The sequence below is a fragment of the Gallinula chloropus genome (assembly GCF_964237585.1).
Source record: "Gallinula chloropus genome assembly, chromosome: 1".
In the NCBI taxonomy this organism is placed as follows: Eukaryota; Metazoa; Chordata; class Aves; order Gruiformes; family Rallidae; genus Gallinula; species Gallinula chloropus.
Window position 1 is genome coordinate 119,471,010 of NC_140085.1, and position 21,684 is coordinate 119,492,693.

At 45.9% G+C, this 21,684-nt stretch overlaps 2 protein-coding genes across 2 annotated transcripts in view; one reads left to right on the top strand and one right to left on the bottom strand.

Annotated features, from left to right (window-relative positions):
* Positions 1-804, bottom strand: part of HSF2BP (heat shock transcription factor 2 binding protein) — a gene marked incomplete at its 5' end in the record, with an annotated part of 37,105 nt that extends 36,301 nt beyond the window's left edge. Inside the window, one exon of the mRNA XM_084279416.1 lies at positions 665-804. Within this exon, the coding sequence (XP_084135542.1) occupies positions 665-804 (140 nt within the window). The remainder of the gene's footprint in view (positions 1-664) is intronic.
* Positions 803-19,248, top strand: RRP1B (ribosomal RNA processing 1B; the record flags this gene model as incomplete). Its single annotated transcript, XM_084272128.1, has 16 exons — positions 803-935; positions 4,346-4,428; positions 5,352-5,409; positions 6,137-6,222; positions 7,271-7,332; positions 9,551-9,680; positions 10,213-10,277; positions 10,840-11,003; positions 11,638-11,732; positions 12,549-12,646; positions 13,135-13,154; positions 13,591-13,719; positions 14,493-15,238; positions 16,836-16,982; positions 17,720-17,786; positions 18,879-19,248. 16 exons carry the CDS (start codon positions 803-805, stop codon positions 19,067-19,069), a joined length of 2,274 nt encoding a protein of 757 aa, XP_084128254.1. The 3' UTR covers positions 19,070-19,248.
* Positions 19,249-21,684: the final 2,436 nt, after the last annotated feature.

Genomic DNA, 21,684 nt, shown 5'->3' on the forward strand with positions numbered 1-21,684 from the left:
CTCCCTCCGCCTCTCCCTCTGGGGATCCGACCCCCCCCACGGCGGAGCGTCCCACGCACACGGGCGGGCAGAGCGGTGCCGTGGCCGGGCTGGACTCAGCCCCAGGGCCGGGCGGGCCGCGGCGCTACCTGCGCGTCGCCAGCGAGGTGCCGCATCGCGCCGCCGCCAGCCTCGTGGGAGGGAGCGGCGGCGGGAAAGACGCGGCTCTGGCGTCACGCCACGCGCGATGGCGGCCCCGCCCCCCCGCGGCAGCCCCTCCCTCCCCGCGGGCGGGGCCTCGGGGAACACGGCTTGGGCGGCCGGGGAGCCGCGGCTCGTCCTACCCGCCGCCTGGGACAGCCCCAGTCCCAGGCGCGTCCCAGGGAACGGGCCGAGACGCGAGCCAGAGCCGGCGGCGCGCCGCGGCCGGGCATGGCTGCGGGGGGCTGGAGCCCGGCCCTGCTGCGGCGCGGCCGGGCCAGAAGCGCACGGCCCCGGGGGGTGACGTTGTGCCCCGAGGCGGGTGGAGCCCCGGGGTCCCGGGACAGGTGTTCCCCTTGCCCGCCGCTGCCCGCTTCACACGCGGGCGTGTTCCGGCGGTCAGAGATGGGCGCTCAGGCGCCGCTCCCGCAGCCGCCAGCCCAGCTACAGGGCGGGTTAGGGCCGCCCCCCGCCGCTCCCCTACCGCCGCGGTGCCCGCCCTGTGATGACAGCAAAGGCGGGCGCCGGGGCTGCCCGTGACGCAATCGTGCGGCGCCGGGCTCTGCGCGGCGCGGACGGGACGGCTCGGCTCGGCTCAGGACGGGAGCGGACGGGGCAGGCCATGGCTCCCGCCGCCCTGCAGCCGCCTGAGATCCAGTTCGCGCAGCGGCTGGCCGCCAACGAGAAGCGCATCCGCGACCGCGCCTTGAAGAAGCTGCGGGGCTACATCAGCGTCCGGACCCAGCGCCCGGCCGGTAGGGCCCGGCACGGCCGGGTGGCCCGGCGCGGCCCGCGGGCGGTGGGGCTGGGGGGGGGGGGGGCTGTAGCGGCTGGGACCGCAATGGGGCCGGCGGCGTCAGCGGGGAGGCGCGGGCGAGGCAGCGGCCCCGGCCGGGTGGCGGGGGTGGTGAAGCACGTGTGGCGGCGAGCCGGGCCCCGCCTCCACTTCCCGGCCCGGGCCGTCACGGCCGTGACGGCCCGGGCCGGGAAGTGGAGGCGGGGCCCGGCGCCCGTGGGGTGTTTGAGGGGGTCTCTTTTCGGTTTTGATTCGTTTTTAATGTATTTTCCTTGTTGGGGTTGTTTTTATTTCTCTTCACGCCTGTCTTTCGTCAGGCGATGCCAGCAGCCGTTAGCGGCGCGGAGGGCCTTGCGCGTCCTCGCCCATAAAGTTTCCCCGTGGTGGGAGCGGGCAGGCCGGGCCCCGCGGCAGGCTTTGGGGTGCTGGAGGGCTCGGGGAGGATCTGCTTGGCCCCAGGAGGGCTCTGGCCGGCGGCATTAACCCTGCGGGGATGGGAGTGGTGTAGCTCGTTCCCAGGAACAGGACAGGACGGAAAGGCACCGGCCTCACCCAGACTGAACCCACGTCAGGATCTGGAGCATGTTAGGAAGAGATTCTTCCCTGTGAGGCGCCAGCACAGGCTGCCCAGAGAAGCTGTGGCTGCCCTCTCCCTGGCAGTGGGTTGTATGGGGCTTTGGGCAACCTGGTCTGGTGGAGGCTGTCACTGCCCATGGCAGGGGGTGGGACTAGATGGGCTTTGAGGCCCCTTCCAACCAAAACTATTCAATGATTCGGTGATATATTTTCTGCTGTGCCACCTGGTGAGGTGGTGGCTGCCTGTTTCCATGACTGGTATGCAGGAGCACTGGAGGCAATCTAGTCTATTTGCTGTTATCCATTTGGGTTATCTGGGTTACATGTTAGCTCCCCATTCATGGTATCAGAAGTTTTTTTCAAAAAACATTTATTACCGTTCTTTGAGCTGTGCTTTGCCACTTTAGAACCAATACATGAGCTAGCTTGCATCTAGCCTGGCCAGTCTCAAGCTGCCTGCACCTGAAGATGCCTTCTGTGCACCCTCTGCTCATGGGTACAGCTTATAGGAGGCTTGTGAGCTCAGTCGTGGCATTGTGTGAATGCATGGATCCAGTTTGGTAACCATTCCCTTTGGAGCAATGAGGAGCACCATGTAGAGATATCCAAGAGATTCTGTGATGTTTCTGAACTGCCTTTTGCAGTACACTGTGTTGCAAGCTGGACACAACACAGAAGGGAAACTGGTCATGAGCATTTGCAGGCACCGTGTCTGACCTAGTAAACCTTCCAGCTGGGAAAGTGGTACTGAGATCTATGCATACATACTCCTGTGTCTTTGAGGTGGCCAGCCTAGACGTGGCACCCTGAGAGCTAAACTGAAACTGGAATGCTGCTTGAACCTTAGCTGATTCCTTGAAAAGGCACTGGGGGATAAATGTTACTTCTTTCCTTTACCCTCTTCACTTTCCAAATAGTATTTGACTCACCAGCCACGTTTAACAGGGGGAAGAGCACATCAGGACAGCCTTACAAGGTCGGGCCACAGAGCCAGAAAGCCCGTTATCCCATTTCTGATAGCTACCATAGATCTGGGGGTTGCCTGAGAGCTAATAAGAGCAAGCAAGTGCATGCAGTACTTGCTGAAAGTACTTTCTGAGCCTCCAGCTATTTTTAGCCCTGGAGTCCTAAGCAGGACACGGCTTCTCTGTTCAGTAGTGCTCTGTGCATTGCAAAGCGCAGGTTCCTTTATGTTTGTGGAAGTAGCCTGCCGAACGGAACCGGAGCACCCTGTCTGAGGGGAAAAGGGTTGGAGGGGAAGCCAATGCCTTCAGATGTGAGGGAACCACCCCAGGGACATTGTCAGTTCAGATGAGAACCTTTTGCGTACTAGAGTCAGCCCACCATGGAATGCAAATGAGTAGGAAACAGGGTTACTAATTTCCAGAGCTCTTAGGTTTACTTACTGGTACGTGCTATTCAAGCTAGTAATATTAAAACAAAGGTTAACATCTCTGGACTTGAAAGGAAAGTGTTATGTTCAGGGGAGAGATTTTTTTTTTTAAAAAGTTATTTCTTAATCAGCAGCCTGAGCTCCGTCCAGCCTTCCCAGAGGGAGGAGGTGCAGACGTTAGCCAACCCACCTCAGTACCCTCACTTGGACAGCTGAGAACACACTGACTGTTGAAGGAGGTGGTGGAGTTCAGCCAGCTCTCACCTCAGTCCCGTGTGCCGTAGTTCCGTGCTAAGGCCGCTACGGGCTGTGTGGGGGAAATGTCTTCAGAGAGCTGGAGACCTTCATTTTCAACAGGAAGTTGAACTCTACAGAAGGCACAGAACTGCTGATGTTGTCACATGTGCAGAGGAGTGTGGGTGCACACATTATGCCTTGGAAGTATCTCTCTTTTATTAGGTGGGGTTTTTTTCTTCTTAGCTACCTTGAAAGCAAAGAAGAGCATGTTGTCCTGGGCCTGTAATAGGAGGGTGTCTTTGCAGGGACGTTGGTAAATGAGTTGATGAAAGAATAAGTAAATAGAAGTTACTTTTAGTAAAAGAGGAAAGATTGTTGAGTGATTTCTTCTCTCAGAGCTGCACTTCCTTGGGCCCAGATCTATAAAGGATTTAGGTAGTTGCCTTGGAATTGTGCCCATGTGGATCTGGTCCTTAGAGATTATCCAGAATAGGAAAAATTGCAACAATTTTAATGATAGCAATGTCGTAACAGCATAACCCCAAGGAGAGATGCTATCAAGGCATTAAAGGAGCATGTCTCAAGTGAATGCTTGTAACATTGCTAATCCAAGCTCCCACACTGTATACGGGGACAGAGTTACAGTCCAAACCCTAAAACCAAAATCTTTCTCAAGAGAGTTTTAAGGTAAAGAAAACCTTAAGTTTTGTGCACTGCACTTCCTAATGCAATAGATTCGGGTTTTAATATCTTGCTTGAAGGATTGTTATTTGCCAGCTGTGGATGGTGGCAGGAAGGCTCATTGAAAAAAAAGGAAAACAGGCTGCCCAGAGAAGCTGTGGCTGCCCCCTCCCTGGCAGTGCTCAAGGCCAGGCTGGATGGGGCTTTGGGCAACCTGGGCTGTTGGAGGGTGTCCCTGCCCATGGCAGGGGGGTGGAACCAGATGGGCTTTGAGATCCTTTCCAACCCAAACCACTCTGTGATTCTGTGAACCACCAGACTACAAGTTGCTTTCCAATTAGTGTGCTTGCAGTAGGAGCCAAGGTTTGCTCAACAGAATGCAAGAAAACCAAAGAAAGCAGGGAGTAGAGGGAACTGAATTAAAACATTTTAGTGGAAATGTGGGATTTTTCATTTACATTCAGACTTCTTCTGTGCCGTAGGTGGTTTCAGCCAGGAAGAACTGCTAAAAATATGGAAGGGGCTATTCTACTGTATGTGGATGCAGGATAAACCTCTGCTACAGGTATAGTAACTGTTTTTATATTTGCTGGAGTGTTTCTCTTCTAAAACACACTGTGGGGACATACTCATTCAGAATAGTGAGAATGACCCTGGTGAGTTTTGCTAACTTTTCTCTCTTTCCCCTGCTGCTTACATGTGGCATGTGCAGGAGAGGTGGCTCTCACTCAGCGATCCTCACCACTTGAACAGAAGCCTAAATGGCATCACGTTTGGAGTCACCCTCTGAATGACAGGTGTAGCTGTTTACCTTCCAGAGCCAGCCCTGCAATACATACTGCTACACAGTACACTGATGTGGCACAACCAGAGGAGTAACAGCAGGCTGCCTTTGACTGCACCTGGAACATACCTGCCACCTTAAGTTAGCACCCTTTCAAAGATTCACGCTTTCTTTTCTTTTCTTCCTCTGCTACCACCGTTGTCTCCTCTGGCTTTTGTCAACCAGTATCAGTTTGCCTCCCTGCTTTAAAAGAACTGGTTTTGGAGTACCAAATCTTAGTAACCTCACATAGTAATTTTGCAAATCACTTGTCTGTTCACACGAACAAGTTTTCTCTCGCGCGTAGCACAGAGAGCTCTGCCTATAACTAAGCTATAGGAAAACAGTACCCCTAAAGCTTTACATCATTTATTAACTCAAATGTTTTGGGGTTTTTTCCTTGTAATTTAATTTTGTCTGTTGTCAAAAAGATTACTTGTGCAGAGATCTGGTGGAATGAGCAGGGCTTCATACCCTCAAATCTTCTCTTATAACTGACCTAATCCTGGAGAATAACTGCAGTACTGAAGCAGGTGATATGAGAATATTTTGTATTTTGAGGGATGTTTCACAATATTGGTACTTTCTGCTGTTTTCTGGTTGTGTGGTGTTTAATGAGGAGACCAAGCTCTCAAACATATCATTCTAACTATATTTACTTTTAGGAGGAACTTGCAAACAATATCTCACAGCTTATCCACGTGATTCAGAACACAGAGGCTCGTAAGTACTATTTCATTATCCAATGTTTTGTAAGGTATTTCCATCTTTGGCAATTTTGAGGTCACGATCACAGTGCTAGAGTAGAGACAGATGGACAGGGGTGCTGCTTTTTAGGTTTTTTTCCTTGCTTTTTGTTCAACTGGTGTGTGTGTGTGTGTGATGGCATCAAGGGAAGCATGAGATGTGGCTTGTTTCTGGTTCTTGTGGGGGAAGAGTCATGTCTCCAGTGTGATAAAACTGAGACTTGCAGGGTGGGTAGCAAAACAAACTTGTCCCCTTACTTTGCTATTCTGCATAGAATTACTTGTTCTGTGTATCTCCTACACAAAACCAACCTTGTTTCATGAACTGTTAAGCACCTGATGTTCAAAATGCACTTGAAATAGGTGCTCAGTGAATGCCAGGCTTGCGTGGGTAGAAACGGGTGCAGAACTGATATTTTTCTCGAACTTGTATGTGTGTAACACACAATAGATACAAAGCTGTCCATGTAATTATGCTTCTCTGTAAAAGTGGCTGTGTGCCTTTTCCTGTGCTGTTCTGAAGTTTGATTTGTCATTGTACATTCTCAAGCATGTCTTCCCATAGCTCTGTCCCCATCACTAGGTAATTCCCTAGGGAAACACATCCCTTTCTCACGTCAAAGTGATTTCTTGAGATTTGTTTAGACTCATGAAACAAACAGCTGTGCCAGACCAGCAGTTAATTTCTTCTCACTCTCTTACAGGACTCCTCTTCGTTCAGACATTTTGGCAAACTATGAACCGTGAATGGAATGGGATTGACTATCTGCGTCTTGATAAGTACTATATGGTAATAGTAACTCTCCTGGGGATCTGTTCTTGCTGAAGAGTGGTGGTGGTGGTGGTGGTAGTGTGCTGGAAGGCAGTTCTCTCTGCATGTGCATTGATGTATATTGTGAGAGAAGTGACAGTCTTTGTGATGCACTGCAGGAAACACTTGTGTTAAAGGCTTTCACTCACCACTGCAAGTCTAAGAGCCGTTATGGTTTATGTCAGGCTGCAAGTGCTTCCTTGTTTGCCACCTTCTATGGCATAGTGAAGTTTCTCATTGATTTCAGTATGGGATATAAATATTGTCTCAGTGGACACTGCATTAACATCAGTTGTTTAGATCAGGCTGTTCAAAGACTTTTTTTATGACTCTATATAAGTTGTCACTAGAACCCCAAGTTTCCACTACTAAAATACTGTCTGTAGTGCATTCAGCTGTCAGAATTCTTTCAATGCGAAACCCTGTATTAAAACTAAAGTTAAAATTGGCAAGAGAAGAATCATAAAAGACCTGCTTTTGTGGGCAACAAATCTTCTTAATCTCCTTTGAAAAAAGTTAATTGCAGGCACGTTCACTGCTGGCTTTTGTCTCTCAGTGTTAGCAGAAACCAGGTATCTGTGTAAGTCAAGTGTTCTGAACCAGTTTAATGTAGCTATTTTGCATATGGCTGTCTCTTAGTGCACGCTTCAAATAAATTATTACTGTTATCTTTTGCCCCATATTATCTCCAGTTTAAGCTGTGGATACTTTTACATTTGGCAGCGCTTAATGAAGAAATTAGGGTGGTGGAGCAAGAGAAAGCTGTGTGGTAGAAATGGTCATGGATTTTTCTGGGCTTAGGATATGAAAATAGTTTATTGTCTTTTGAGCTTCACAGCATCCTTCGGTTGCTCAGTGTGATAGATGAATCTGTCAAAACATTCACATAAGGAAGCTTTCCACCTTGTTGTGCTAGGAACAGTATCCATATCACAGCTGCAGTAATACATGTATTCACCTTGTAGCCACAGTAACTCCTTTATCTGTTTTTGTGAACATCACCTACAACTAAATTTTTACTTTGCAGCTAATGCGCCTGATTTTGAGGCAATCCTTTGAGGCTCTGAAAAGAAATGAGTGGGATGAAAGGTAAGCACATTTCTGAACGTGGTTGCATCGTAAAGAAGTTGCCTGATCTACGTTTATCAAATGATTTTTTCATTTAGTAGATCCTGTTTCTCCATAGATGGCACTGTTGTGAAGTCGTAGCACTAAGGCTCGTCTGCAGATCACTATGAAATGTAGTTTAGAAGCAGCGTGAGGTGTTACACTTCATTAAGTTAGATACGCTCTGCAATTAGCGAAGTCTCCTGTTCTCCTAAGCCCTGTAGTGTGTGTTTCACAGGAAGAGATTTGAGAAAGTAATTCCTGCATGCTTATGCAAAACCTGAGCGCAGGGGCTTGTCATGCAGCGCTCCAAGCAGTCGTGAAACATGAGGGCTCCAGATTTTTAATGGAGTCTGCTAGATCTGACTGATTCAGCCAGGAGCATTACTGGTGGAGTATCACCAGTGGGGAGGTGAGTTGGGGAACCTGCGTCCTGGAAAGTAGAGACAAGGGGGGTTAGTGTTTTTCTGGTTATGTTGGTTTTTTCTGATTGGCTGTGAGGTTTTTTTAATGTTTATTTTACTGTGTTTAATTATGGTGGCTTGTCATTTGGTAAGATAGATCTCCCTAATTGTCAACTGACTTCCTGTTTGTTGGGTACATCAGTGGTTTTGCTTGTATTACTTCCATATGCCATCAATTGGCAAGTAATTGCAGTCATCTTGTGCGGTCTAGACCTCTTGTGCCACTTCTAAGCTTGCTCTGTGTTTAAACTGAAGAGGAGCCTTAAGCATGTTAATTAAAAAAGTGCTTGATAACCCAGTGTTTAAGTTATCCTTTCACTCTCATGCCTTCTGAAATGTGGAATGCATATAGACATGTTTTTGTGGAAATAGAAAGGAACACAAAGCTAACACCACCTCCTCTCTGTTCTACCTTAATTTTGTGTTGAGGAAGTGCCCACAGGTTGAAAAGATAACAGTGCTCCTTGACAGGGACAGAAAGTGCAGGAGGAGGTTTGATAAAGCCAGAGCCCTTCTTCCCCACTTAGATTTCCATGGAAGAGACATGGTCACCCAAACTGATCTTTGACAACTTTTCCTATGGATTTGGCCTCCCTTTTTCCAGCTTTACTGTAAGGGTGGCCTGGGGGCCCAAAGATGGGAAGCAAAGATCATGATTCCTTTCCTTGCAAAGCGAGGGAGCTCAAGAGCTGCCTCCCCCTCTTAGTTGGAGCCTAGAAGCTGCCCAGCATGTCTTCCATTTCTCTGTTCTTTTGAAATGCTTTTGAAGAAAGGAGTGTTATAAGGCAAAGCTGAAATAATCTTTCTGGTTTTGGAATGCTTTAAATTCATTGGAACTGGAAATGATTGTTCTGGGCAAAATTGTAGGAGGTCCCACAGAACGCCCAGGGGAGAAAGCATGGACTATACAAAGCTGCACTTATCTAAAAGAGAGCAAGGGTAGGCCTCAGAGAGAAAAAAAAAAAAGAAAAAGAAAAAAGTTCCAAGTGCTGCTTAGATGCAGCAATGACAGCATGTCTCAGTGAGCAGAATTTGTTGGTACCCCAGAAGTCAGTAACTGAACAGAGCCACAGTCCTACTTGTACGCAGCCCAGTCCCTTCTGGCTTGAGCTACTGGGACAATGATTTCTTTCCTGCCCTTCCTTTAGCCCTTGATTTGTTCTTCAGTGTAATCGTGTTGCTCTGAAGGACAGTGGAAAACATGCTCTAACAGAGGCACAGTCTGCACATTAGAAATGAGTTACAGAAGGATCCGTATTAAATTTAATCCTTGGGTATGCATCAAAGTGAAAATCCTCTCATAAAATGGAAGGGAACGAGGTGTTGCCCATTAAAGATGGGTGAATGTGATGGCTGTGTCTTCAGAATACCCTGCTCAAATGGCAGAATCCCGCCCCCTCTTGTCCATCAATCATTTGGCATAACAGACTTCAGTCCAAAGTAAGGTGTAAAATTTAAAACACTGATTTTCACTGTAGAAAACTGAGTGAATTGTCTCATCATCTGAGACAATTATAGATGGATTTTTTTTTTCTTGAAAGTTTGCTTTATGATGTGAAAATGGGTCACTGGATTTATTTCTTCTGAGTGTTGGACAGCCATCTTACAAAAAAAAAGGGTCAAACTGTGAATGCCTGGAGTTTGTTTTCACAGCAAACAAAACATGAGCTATTGAATATGAATAACTTGTTCTTTTTTTTTTTTTTTCTCCTTTTTCTTTTTTTTTCTGCTCCCAGTCTGGCTGAATCATTACTGCAAGTACTAATGCAAGAAGTTATGGAGCCAGACAGCAACTCTCCCACTGGAATAAAATTTCACTTCGTTGACATCTATCTGGCTGAATTGGCTAAAGTTGGTGCAAAGGAGGTTAGGAAATACATTGTAATTTTCTTCCTGATTCATGTTAATTGTGTCAGGCAGCATTTGATTTTTAGACTATGTATATTTTCAGTTTTAAATGGGACATAGCAACATTGACTACTCACGAAGAAAGTGGCTTGCTACTATCTATGCTTTTACTTTGGTTCGTGTCTTAGTAGAGACAGTGAGAGCACAGTAGTTTCTCTCAGGTTCCTGAGTACTGGTACACCTCTCCAAACTGGGGTTGGGAGTAGTGATAGAAAAGTTGCAGCATTCTCATGTGGCTCTTCCAAGAGGGAGGGGTTACCTGTTTGCCCTCATGCAAATGTCTTCTCCAGTCTTTGCCTTTGCAGAAACTGCCATGAAGCCTCCTCTTGGCTGATTGTGTGTAATGCACCCAAATTGAGGAGCAACGTGAGCTTTTAAAGTGCTCTTTTACTTGATTATTGTTGGCTTCAGTTGTTGCTGCCTGTGCTGTTTGAGTATACACATACAGTATTTACTGTCTAATTAATTTTTTTTCTTTCAAATCACATAGCTCACAGCAGACCAGAATCTCAAGTTCATTGAACCTTTCTGCAGAATTGCTGCCAAATCAAAGGAGTAAGTTTAATTATTTTTTAAAGAATTTAAAAATATCTGCATATATCACTCAGCATGATAATAAAGGGATTAAAGAAGAGTCACAGCATAACTTCAGAATGTGGAGTTAAAAAAGGATATTTTAGCTTCAGTGGCCACAGTCATTTGAAGATAACTTGTGTTTACCAAAGGTCTAGATAATCTTCATGGATTCATAAGAACTAGATCAACTTCTGTTGGTTGGTTTTGCCTGGTTTTGATTTTGTTTTTTGTTTTTTGTAAACATGCATGGAACAGCTGAGCTGGTTAGATTCTTTGTGTTGGAGTGTGATATAGAGCAGCATATGAACACAATGAAATGTAAGAGGAGAGCATTTGCAGGACGCTGTTTGGATTAAAGGACTGCTGTTTAGGAAGTATCAGGTTTGCTTTCCTCATCTGGAGAGCTAGGTCCTCTTCCACTTTCTTTTTTCTTACCCATTTTCCTCGTATCCCTCAAATTCCCTTTTTTTTTTTCATGTGAGAGGGAAGGGTTTGTATGCTTCTGCCTTTTGACCCTCATCCCTGCTCTCTTGTAACACAGCCGACGTGTGCTGCATGCTGTAGCCACTGGTATCTTCGAGCTCATTGTGGATCAGTCCCCCTACGCCATTGAGGACTTAATGAAGGAACTGGGTAGCAACGGTGATGAGGAGGATGAGTCTGAAGAAGACAAGCAGGAGAATGAAGAGGTGCTTAAAGCCAAAGGTGAGGACAAAGTTCTAAATGGCCTTGGTAACACTTGATAGGATTTAAAAATCAGTTTCTTAAAAATACCTTTCTGCTCTGAACCAGTCAAGCACAGGTTCAAGTTGTTGTCAGAATAGTTGTGTTCTCTTCACTTCACATGTGCTGAAACAATGTGACTGCAGAAATCAGCCTCTATAAAATGAGGCGATTATCAGCTGTCTTCAAGAGTGCTAGATGGTAACCCAGTCTGGCTTCTGGCTCTTGGATGTCTGTAACATTTTTTGAAGAAGATGAGGTTTTGGTATTCTTTGACAGTTTTAATTTGGAAAAAAAAAAAAAAACCCAACCCAAAAAATCCCCAACAAACAAAAAAACCAAAACCTGAGCAGAAATGTTTTCAACCCAGATACACTCTGTACAGGGGCAGTTTTTTAAAAGGCGCTCAGATAATGCCACAGTTGTGCATTGTGTACTGGTGGCATAAAGTAGTTAAATAAATCCTGGCTCATAAGATTGCTTGAAGAAAAATGCACCTGATCTTCCATCTATCAGAGTAGTGTGTGCTGTTTTGGCTTTTACAAACTACCCATTAATATTTGGTTGATTTTTTTGTTGTTGTTTTTTGTTTTGTGTTTGTTTCTTGTCATAATAGCAGACAGATGTATGTCCAGCAAATCAACACCGAACTCTGAAAACCCAGAGGATGTTGATGAAAATGCTGATGATGGTATCGGGGCTGTTCTCCAGGTTTGTGGTTTGCTTCCTTTGTTACTCATATTCCCTGCTGGTCTCTTTTTTTTTTTTTTTCCCTATCCCTCTCAAGCAGGACAGAAGTAAACAGTGTCAATCAGATAAACATGTTACAAAACTTTATTCTTCTGCTTTACTGTCAGGTGGTATTTATGAAATGTGTACTCTGTGAGAAGTTTATAAGAACATATATCTGTGTCTCAATTCTGGATTCTCCTTTTCTCTCTCCCATACCTTCATTTTTCTGCTTCTCCTTTCCCAATTCAGGAGTCTGGCAAAAGCCATCTCACTGTGGGTGATGAAGCAGTCAGTGTATGTTTCATTGACAGTAGGAGCAAAAGTAATGGATGATAGAATACATAGGAGAGAGGGCAACATTTTGCATTTTGGGGGTTTGTAGACCCCCTTCTGGTGCAGTGATCTTTTGACAGACCCAGCAGTCAAACACATATGCAGTTAGATGTGCTTCATGCATCTGCAGCTTTGAAGATTAGAATTAGGACATGACGCATCAGATCTGATACTTCGCTGAATATTTTGCAGGAGATTTGAAGTCTGTTGACTTCTCTCTTGAGTAAGAGTTAAGGTTAGGAGTGTTTGAGAGAGTGATACTGAATTCAACCACCTGTAAAAGTCAGTGTACGTGTGTGGAGGGGCTGTAAATTTTGTCAGAGGAAAAAAATACTTTGGGTTTAAAGGAAGTGTTTGGTTTTTTTAAAGAATGTGTATGCTGCTTGATGTGTTGATAACGTGACATTGGGTTATCTTGCATGAATAAGCTAAGAAAAGCTGTATGGTGCTTTCCTCCAACAGTTTGATTATAAGGCTGTTGCTGACAAACTCTTTGAGTTGGCGAGCAAGAAAAATACACCTTCTCTTAACAGAAAGCGCCTGTACAAGCTGGTCAAAAAGTGAGTTCTGTGAAATACACCTTGCATGTGACACCTTGTCCTACACAGCTTCTACTCTGCTTTCTCCCCACCCTCCCTCGTCCCGGTGACGGGCTTGCCTCACGACCCTGGCTGACAGGCGTGAGGGGCTTGAAGGCTGTGCCGCTGTTCCCCAGCGGTACTAGACAGCTGCAGCAAGCCGAGGGGCAGCTACACTGGGTGGGTTGTACCCCAGGGTGTGACATGAGATGATGCGCGGTGCAAGTTACAGGGGAAGCGTTGGACTGCTCTCTTCTCGGTACTTCCAGTGATTTGGAGTGAGGTTTTGTATTTCTGAGGCAGGCCTCTTCCGAAATGAGCTCTCTGTCACTCTCCTGTGTAAAACCTGTTCATAGTTTGACAAAACCAGAATAAGCACAGTGGCACTATGCTGCTAGTGGTGCTGTTATTGGTACTAAATCAGTAATACTGTTTTGTTTTTCCTTCTCTCCCTTCCTCCCCACCTCCAGGTTCCAGGACTTAGCAGAAGGTAAGGACTGAGCAGCAGTTCCTTTCCATTAAAAGACAGAGAATATTCCCATACAATGTATATTGCAAAATTCTTTCTTTTTTTTTTTTTTCTTCTTTTTTTCTTTTTCTTATTTTTAATGTGTGTTTCAAGAATACTGTTTTGGGGGGTTTTGAGATATTTTTTTTTTTAATGTCATTAAAACATACTACATGTTTTTGGCGAGATGTCCAAATCCCCTTCACAACTGGAGCAACTCTGTGGTTTGTCCTTAAAGGAAAGGTGTGTAGTTTTGCTTAAACAAATAGGTGTCACCCCTATGATTGTCTTTTGGGTTGAGGGGGGAACAAGGAAGTTGATTTTCCTTCTGTGGGAGTTATATTGTATGTGAAGAGCATAACAGTTCATGGAAACAGGACCGTTGGTTTTCAGAAACCTTATCCTTCCTCCTCAACAGGAATCTTCCCCCAAGATATTCCCGAAGACGTTTCTACGGATGAAGATGATGACGATGAGTTTGGCAGGCGAAGGCGAAAGAAAAAAGCTGCCAAGCTTTGGGAGAAAAACAAGGTGGAAAAAGTAAAAGGTAAAGCAAAATCAACCTTTGGAAGAGAGGCAGTCTGCAGCCACTTGTGTAATTTGGCAAAGTATCAGCTACAAGCTGTTCTGAAGAAGGTAAACCTTGTTCAGGATGTGCTGGTTTGTATCCTGTTGCAGATGAAGGTTAAATGTGAGATTAAAGTCTCTTTGAAAGTGGTGGAAATTGTGTTACCAAATTTGAGGCGTGTGTCACCTCAGAAGTTTCAATCAGAAGCAGAACTGGAAGCAGTTGTTTGCGTTGCTCCCTTGAACTGTTCCATTCGTTGCAGGAAAACAGAAACACGTCAGTCTCCCTAAAATAGGATGACTGTTGGAATAGAGGAATTTGAGGGTGTTTCTGGGCAGGTACTGAGAACCACATGCAGTTGTCTCTAGCATCACAGCTTATGCAGACGTGGCACTAGCCCTGTAATACCCCAAAATATCTCACTTAAGTACTGAACCCCTGTATTGCCTTTCAGTGGGCTTAAAAGCTGAGTAATAACTTTTTCTAGGAATATATAAAATAGAGTTGTGACAGGGACTGGCTTAGATGTTAGCTGCAATGAGGCAAGATCAGCAAAATATTGATTAGACTGGGTACCAGAGGAAAGCAGTGTCCTGACCAACTGTAACAGTACCATTGTCATGCTGGCTGATAGCAGGAGAATGGTACACCTATTTTAAAATAAAAGGGAAAGAAAAACAAACAATAAACCCTGTTATTGCAGGTACCTTTGTGTTTCACATCTGTCTCATAAGGCATTCTTTTTGGGGTAGATTTAGAGGATGAACAAGAGATGTCAAGTGTGAAGGAAGCATCAGCTCCCCAGAAGAAGAGGAAAAAGAGGAAGAAGAGGGATAGTCCAAGTGCTGATTCTGGACCGGCTGACGGAAATTGTGAGGAGGGAATAACCAAAACATCTGGATCTAATGTTTTTAGCCAGGGAAAGGTGCCAGAAAATAACAAGGACAGGAAGAAAAAGAAATTGCTAGTAAATGAGGCAAATGAGACCACAAATGTAGCAACTGACACCACAGCAAATCACAGTAACTCTGTGCAGAAGAGTCTGGCTGATGCAGAGCATGGTAGAAAGAGTCAGCTGAAGAAAATGAATCCAAAAGCGCAGACTGTTCCTCCTGTAAAACCAGCGTGTCAGAATGGACCAGCTCATGCCAGCGAGGCAGAGGATGTCAGCCCATCCATCACACAGTTAACTCCTAAGGCTGTGAAAAAGAAACAGAAGGCAGGAGCTGGCTTGGTGAATGGGGGTACCCTTTTGCAGCCAACTGACGTGAAATCCAACAAGGAGAGCTTGCCGGGGACCCTGTCGGGAGATGCAGAGTCAGAATCTGCACCCTCCAGAAAGGGCAAATTGAAGGCAAAACTAGTTGGCTTGGAAGGGGTGAAAGTCTCCAGCCAGAAAGCAGCAACCTTGAAAAAGAAGAGAAGAGCAAAAGAGGTGCTGGGCTCTGTCGAAGCCAATGGAGTTTTGGAGACAGCGTGCAAGAAAAGCAGGAAGGAGGTATGTAGATCTCATTCTTTTCTTTGCCTTCTTCGTGCACTGCCAGGCTCATGGTCAAATTTGGCTTTATCTTTCTCAGTGTGAGGCTTCCTGGGCAGGCTATGTGCTGATGTCATCATGCATTGTGACCAAATTAGCTCAATTTCCCAGAAATCCACACCCACACGCCTTACACACCTTACATCCTCCTGTGCAACCACACCAAAGCCTGTGCCAGCTACTCAGCTGAAAGAACTCATCTAGCTGAAATTTAGGTTGTTAGGGTATGAGGTTGTCTCTTCCTCCTCTTTGTCCTCCTCTTCTTGTCCCTGGGCTAATTTTTCTTTTGCCTGGGGTCTCTGACTGAGTTTACAGCGTGTTCACAGAGGCCACATTTTGGGAAAAGAATGAGAATGGAAAGATGGAACATGTCTTTTCCAGCAGCAGCACATGCTTAGTTAGATTTGCATAAGTGCCTTGTGAAATTGCCCTCAGCAATTCCAGTAGTGGCTTCTTTTGCTAGCACATTCTCCATCTTAAACTAATTGTTAGTGCTGTATGGGGAAAGTATTTGGGAGAGGAATGAACAGAGACTATGATGCTGTGACCTTTAGTGTCATCGGTGGCTGTGTACAACCATGTTTAGGAATGGTTCAGTTTCTTACAAAGATAATACTGTATTTTTTCACTAGGAAAGGTGCAATTGTAGTCACCTTCAAAAATTTGCTGCTTGAGAACAAGCTAGGGGCTTGGTTTGATTCTTGATTTCAAAGACAGCTGTACCCCCAAAGAATTAGCTTCAGATATCAAGGGGGGGAGGGAAGGGGAGGGAAAAACAGACAGTTCAGCATTATATCACAGCTGTCTCCAAAATTCAGAAAGGTAAAAGGCTTTTTCACTTTATTTAGGGCAAGAGTGATCTACAAACCACTTTCAAATGCCTCTGGACACTTTCCACAGAGTGGCTGTGAACTGCTTCTGAATTTCACAGCCGTAGGTTGGTGTGAAGCGTAGCTGAACCTCTCCTCATGGTAGTCCAGATACCTTGGGCCCATAGACAACAGGTTGTGAAGCTATGAGTGTCAGGACAGAGGCTAAGGACTGCCTTGTGCAGCAGGGAAGGATTGCGTTAAATGTCAGTCCTGGGTATGCACGTGAGGCAGCAGACTAGTAGCCCTACACAACAGCTGTAATTCTGAGGGTATAAACAGACTTCATACTCGGGTTTTTTTCTTCTAAGTCTCCCTCCTAGCCTAAAACTGAGTTTGTTCATGAGCTGCATTATCTTATCAGGCACACAAAGAGAGCATCTTTCTTTGCACTCTGCCAGGCCAAGGAACTATATTACAAGTTACTCCTCCTTTGCTTTGCAACGACCTTCCTATTTCAGCACAGAGCCTACTTAAAGTTCTGGTTTCAGTCATCCTAACTGCAAAGCTAACTCCTGAGAGTTAACCATGATGGTGAGCCTATGGGCAAACCAACTAGCCTGCTCTGGGCTGTGGCAGTATTGGCAGAAGCTGTGTGTGGCAAGCTCTGAGCACAGCTCACTGTACTAGGTGTAGTTAAGCACGGTACTTTTGTACTGAGACTGTTTTTTCCTTTCTTTCTTGTGTAGGAAAGCAGCGCTGCTCTGTCACCAGTAAAGAAAAAGAAAGCCAAGCCAGGAAGTGATTTTGTAAAATTTGAAAAGCCAACTTTGCCAAAGTCGGTGTTCTTCAGGAAATCCAGAAGCGCCGTGTCTTCCGCCAGGCCATCCGTGCAGGTAACTAACGGGATCTCAGGGATGACAGCGGAGCCTGGGCACAGGTCTCTTCCCAAGCCACCTTCCCAGGCAACGGGCATGACCTCACTCGTGCTGCCTTTTCCACTCCCTGTTTAGTCTCATAACATGGGGAGGTAAAACTGGAAATGCTCTTGCATTTCCGTATAGACGGGGTCACGTGTGGCACTAGAGTGTTGGAAGACGAGCTGTAGGCATCTTTAAATCTCTTCTTCCTTCCCTCTTCTTTTCATAAATAACTTCTTGTTGAAAGGGCACCGTTCTGAACCTGCTCGCTTCACAAGACAGCAGAAGCATAAACTGACTTTCAGCCTTGCTAAGGGACTTTGAGCCTCCATTTCTTCCCATTTATAGAGCCTGGTAACAGTAGAGGGTTTCAAAAGACTGCCCTCTTCTCTAAACCTTTTGAATATATGATACCTTTTCATGCCCTCTTAGCATTTGGAGCCCTGAGTGTGGTGGGGCCAGTGTATTTAATACACAAATGTGGCTTTGTTGTTGAGTTACGTAACAACATTGAGGAGATCACAAATGGAATGTTTGCTTTCAGCTAGAAAAGCAGCCCTGCCCTAGCAGGGGTCAGTGCTGGAGAATTGGGGGAGTTCTAAGTCAAACGAAGGAAGTAAGCTGCTTTGCACTATTTTTGTTGGAATGCCAAAGAACTTGTAGCATTGCCTCAGAAATCTTATGTTATTTCATGTCTTTATTTTGCTTTATAGCTGAACAAGCTGCAGCCATCCAGCTCCAAAAAAGTCACGTTTGGCTTGAATAAAAACATGACTGCTGGTGAGTCTGATGTGTCTGTGTGTCTCCACAGTCTCTTGTGGCCAGGAAGGGGGAAGCTGTGTGCACTCATACAGACCTGTACTCTTCACCTCTCTAGAACAGGAAGATTCTGGTCCTTTTTTTGTCCCAGTATTTGTAGATAGTTTATAAATCACCCTCGAGTTCCTGCCCAGAGGAGCCTGCAGAGTGGAGGGGTTGGGCCCAAGAGCTAGCCTTGTGTGATTCCAGCTTCACTGACTTGCAGCTGGACCCGTAGATAGAGTGCAGCAGAATGATGGGCTCTCCTTCCTGAGCCGCCTGTTCTGCAGGGCACCTCTTAGGGAAACACGTACTCTCTGGTCTTCATTGGTCATTTCTGCCTGGCAGGACAGAGGTGCTGATGAGCTCAGGCTGTAGAATAGCAAGGTGTCAGTTTTATCTTGGCTGCCTGTGGTTGGTTAACGGTAATGAGCAGATGTATGTCAGCCCCTCTTTGGGTGCCACATGTAAGCAGCCAGCGTCTTCCCCAATAAATAAAGGTTCTGCTCCATAGCATAAAAGTTTATTCCATGTATTCCTTTAACTGTGGTTTTTTAAAACTCTATTGAGGTGTGCTAGAGGCCAAATCCAAACAGAGAATAGTGGGTTAAGATATATGTCTTTATGGTAATGTAACCAGCTGCACAAAGAGGGGAAAAAACATGCTTACCTGCTGGCAGAAGGAATAACCAAGAGTCTCTAGAGCAGTGCTGTTTAACAGTCAAGAGTAGGGCCACCGCTTACCCATCCTCACCTTTTAAACTAAACTCTGGTTTTCTTTGGGTTAGCTGGGGGCTCTTGTTTCTGAGGAGCAGCCCAGGGTCTCCAGTGGTCTGTGAAACCACGGGGATGGCTCACAGCCTCTCCATGGCTTGCTACAGAGCTCCTTCTTGCAGGGACTCTACTGAGGGTTGCGCTTCACTGCCATGTCTCCATGCTTTTTGCAAAGCCTTAGGCTTCTGACCCTTAGTGGGGGACTTGAGCATCTAAGGCAGACTGCCAGAGTTGGGCAATTCTGCACTATTACTCCAGGAGTTCTATTTCTTTTGACTTGCTTGCTTGTTTTTTCAACAGAATTTAAAAAGACTGACAAAAGTATATTAGTGAGCCCAGAAGGACCCTCCCGTGTGGCTTTCAATCCCGAACAGAAACCCCGTCATGGGGTGCTGAAGTCACCCACAGGTACCCCAGCAAGAGAGCTCCACGTAAAGAAAACATTTACCCTATCAGCTAAGAAGAAATCAACTGCTACGGACTTCTTTTAAACCAACAGATGTGGCCTACTTTTGTACAGGACATTTTGCTAACCTAGAATGTTCTCTGGAGGTATTTTAAACTTCTTTATTTTTTTAAGTTAATACAAATTGTATATACAGAATTCTGACTGTGACCTGGGTCATCACTATTTTGACACCACTTCAGCTGTATCTTGAAAATACTTGTTTGTCTCTATTTACAGAAAAGAAACAAAACCCAGTCTCTGCTCAGGTTTGGTCTACAAAAAGTATGGTCTCTGCCCATATCATTCTTGGGGGACTTGTTCATTTAATTAAGGAATGTTCAGGGTTTGATTGTTCCAGTGATATATTTTGTTTTGGAGCCAGTTTAAGAAAACGTGCACTTCATGCTATTGAACTGCATTTCATTGGACAGGGCTTGAAATGAAGAAGACAACGTAGATTTTTAAACATACTGGTTGGCCATGTGTTTTAAGATTTTACCCCATTGCTTCCTGTGCGACACCTTGGCATCCTGTTAACTCTTCTTCTGGAAATAACAATTACCTCACGTCTCTGTTCAGCAACAGCTGGACTTGGCATAGCTTTACAGATGGTAAGCAAGCTTTCCCTGGGGTAAGAAACGCCTGGCTGCTCCCGTGGCTGCTGCTGCAGGTCAGCCCTCACAGCGGGCTGCCCGCTGAGCTGGGAACAGTCGCCACGTTACTTTGAGTGACACAAGTGCCAAAGCTGGCCTGCGCTTGTCGGGCTGCAGGCTGGCTGCTTCTATGTACTGTAACTGAAATAATGCTCTCGCACAGGAGGAACACTGGGTATCCCCAGGTCTTCCCCCCACCGCCGTCTCTCCTGAAGGTCTGACAAGACTCCTAGTTTTCTCCTTCAGCAGGTGGTGTCGCCACATTTTACCAGAACTCGGATCTCATTCAGTGAATGAACCTCTTGTTGCCCTGAAGAGAGCTGGAGCGATGTACTGCACCTTCGGTTCAGACACACGTCTCTCTCTCTCAAAACATTGGTGCCTCTCAGTTCCCAGTAAAACTTCACAACCCAGACAGCTTGGGTTTGGTCCAGATGTAGAACCAGAAGAATTCTTTCTGCAGCATTTCCTTGCATTAGGATTTTTATTTGGATATTTTATTACTGCTGTGCATGTCTTGTTTTTCCTTTGCATCTTCTGGTAAAGAATCAGGTGTGCTCCTCTGAGACGCTGTTAGTGTGTTTGGAGGGGGAGCTGCAAGGAGAGCAAATGAAAATCACAGAATTGTAGGGGGTGGAAGGGACCTCAAGAAATTGTTGAGTCCGACCTCCCCCTCCAAAAAAACCCCACCTCTTTATTTTTTTTTCTTTGATACGGTTGGAAGATTTGAAACTTTAGAAGTTTTGCTGAGGTGAACGAGGCAAAGGCTCTGCAGCCAATCTCCGCGTTAGAGCTCAGCTTCAGAGCATGACCTGATGCCAGAGCGAAGCTACTCATGAAGCCTCCCACCAGTTACTTCTGTGATCCTATGGGGGAGAGGGTAGCCCTGCTTCACCGCCTTGTCACACAGTAAACATCTAGCTACTTCCACCAGCAAAGTGAAATTTTGTGTCACACTCTAACTGCACACTTCAGTACTCCCCTTTCCTGGCCTTTGCTGACTGTCCTCTGCCATGTGATTCCCATAAGCAGCTGTTCTGAAAGTGCTCTTTTGTAGTACATCTGGAGATTCTTTGGAGTACTCCTGTACCTGCAGATTGCTGGTTGGTCTCCGTGGCTCAGTTCGAATCCGTGCCAGTTCCTGCGCTAGGTCTGTGACCGTCCGTGGTTTGCGCTGCTGCCAGGAAGGCATTTTGCTCTCATCTGTCCTCATTTAAAGTGAAGGGCTGAATTTCATGTAGTTCCAGTTTAGTTTGTATTGGTTTGACTGATCAGTAAAGAACTCTGGAGAATACATCTGATGAAATTAATCATACTTGCTGTTTGAGCAGTTATTGTTCATGTATGTTTTTAAAAAGCCTCATTGTATATTAGCATAATGATTTTTTTGGACAAGAAGATGGTAAGTAGGATTTAACAAAGACTGTTCAATATGTTGTACTGTTTATCTTGTGCTGTGAGTGAGAAGTCTCTTGTGGAATATGCATAAATGCATTTGTATGTGCATGGTTGTCAGTGCATTAGGTTGAAGATCATAGACTCATAGAATGCTTTGGGTTGGAAGGGACCTCAAAGATCATCTAGTTCCAGTCCACTGTGACACCGTTCGTTAGGTCAGGTTGCCCAAAGCCCCATCCAACCTGGCCTATCACTCCCTGGTGAACAGTCCCTCTCCTGCTTTCCTGTAGGACTCCTTTAAGTATTGGTACATGGCAATTAGGTCTCCCTGTAACCTTCTCTTCTCCAGGCGGAACAAGCCCGACTCTCTCAGCCTGTCTTTGTAGGAGAGGTGCTCCAGCCCCCTTTGGATAGTGAGAATTCTGATAAACACTGAAGAAAAGGAAAAAACATAACACCTGGGATATCCACTGCACAGACACAATGGTACTGCAAGGAGAGGTGTATTGATAGACCAAGAGAAAAGGAAAACTGATCTGACCTGACCTGTCTATGTCACTTCATAGTTTCTTCCTAGTGTTACTCCAACTCTACAGCTGCCACTCGT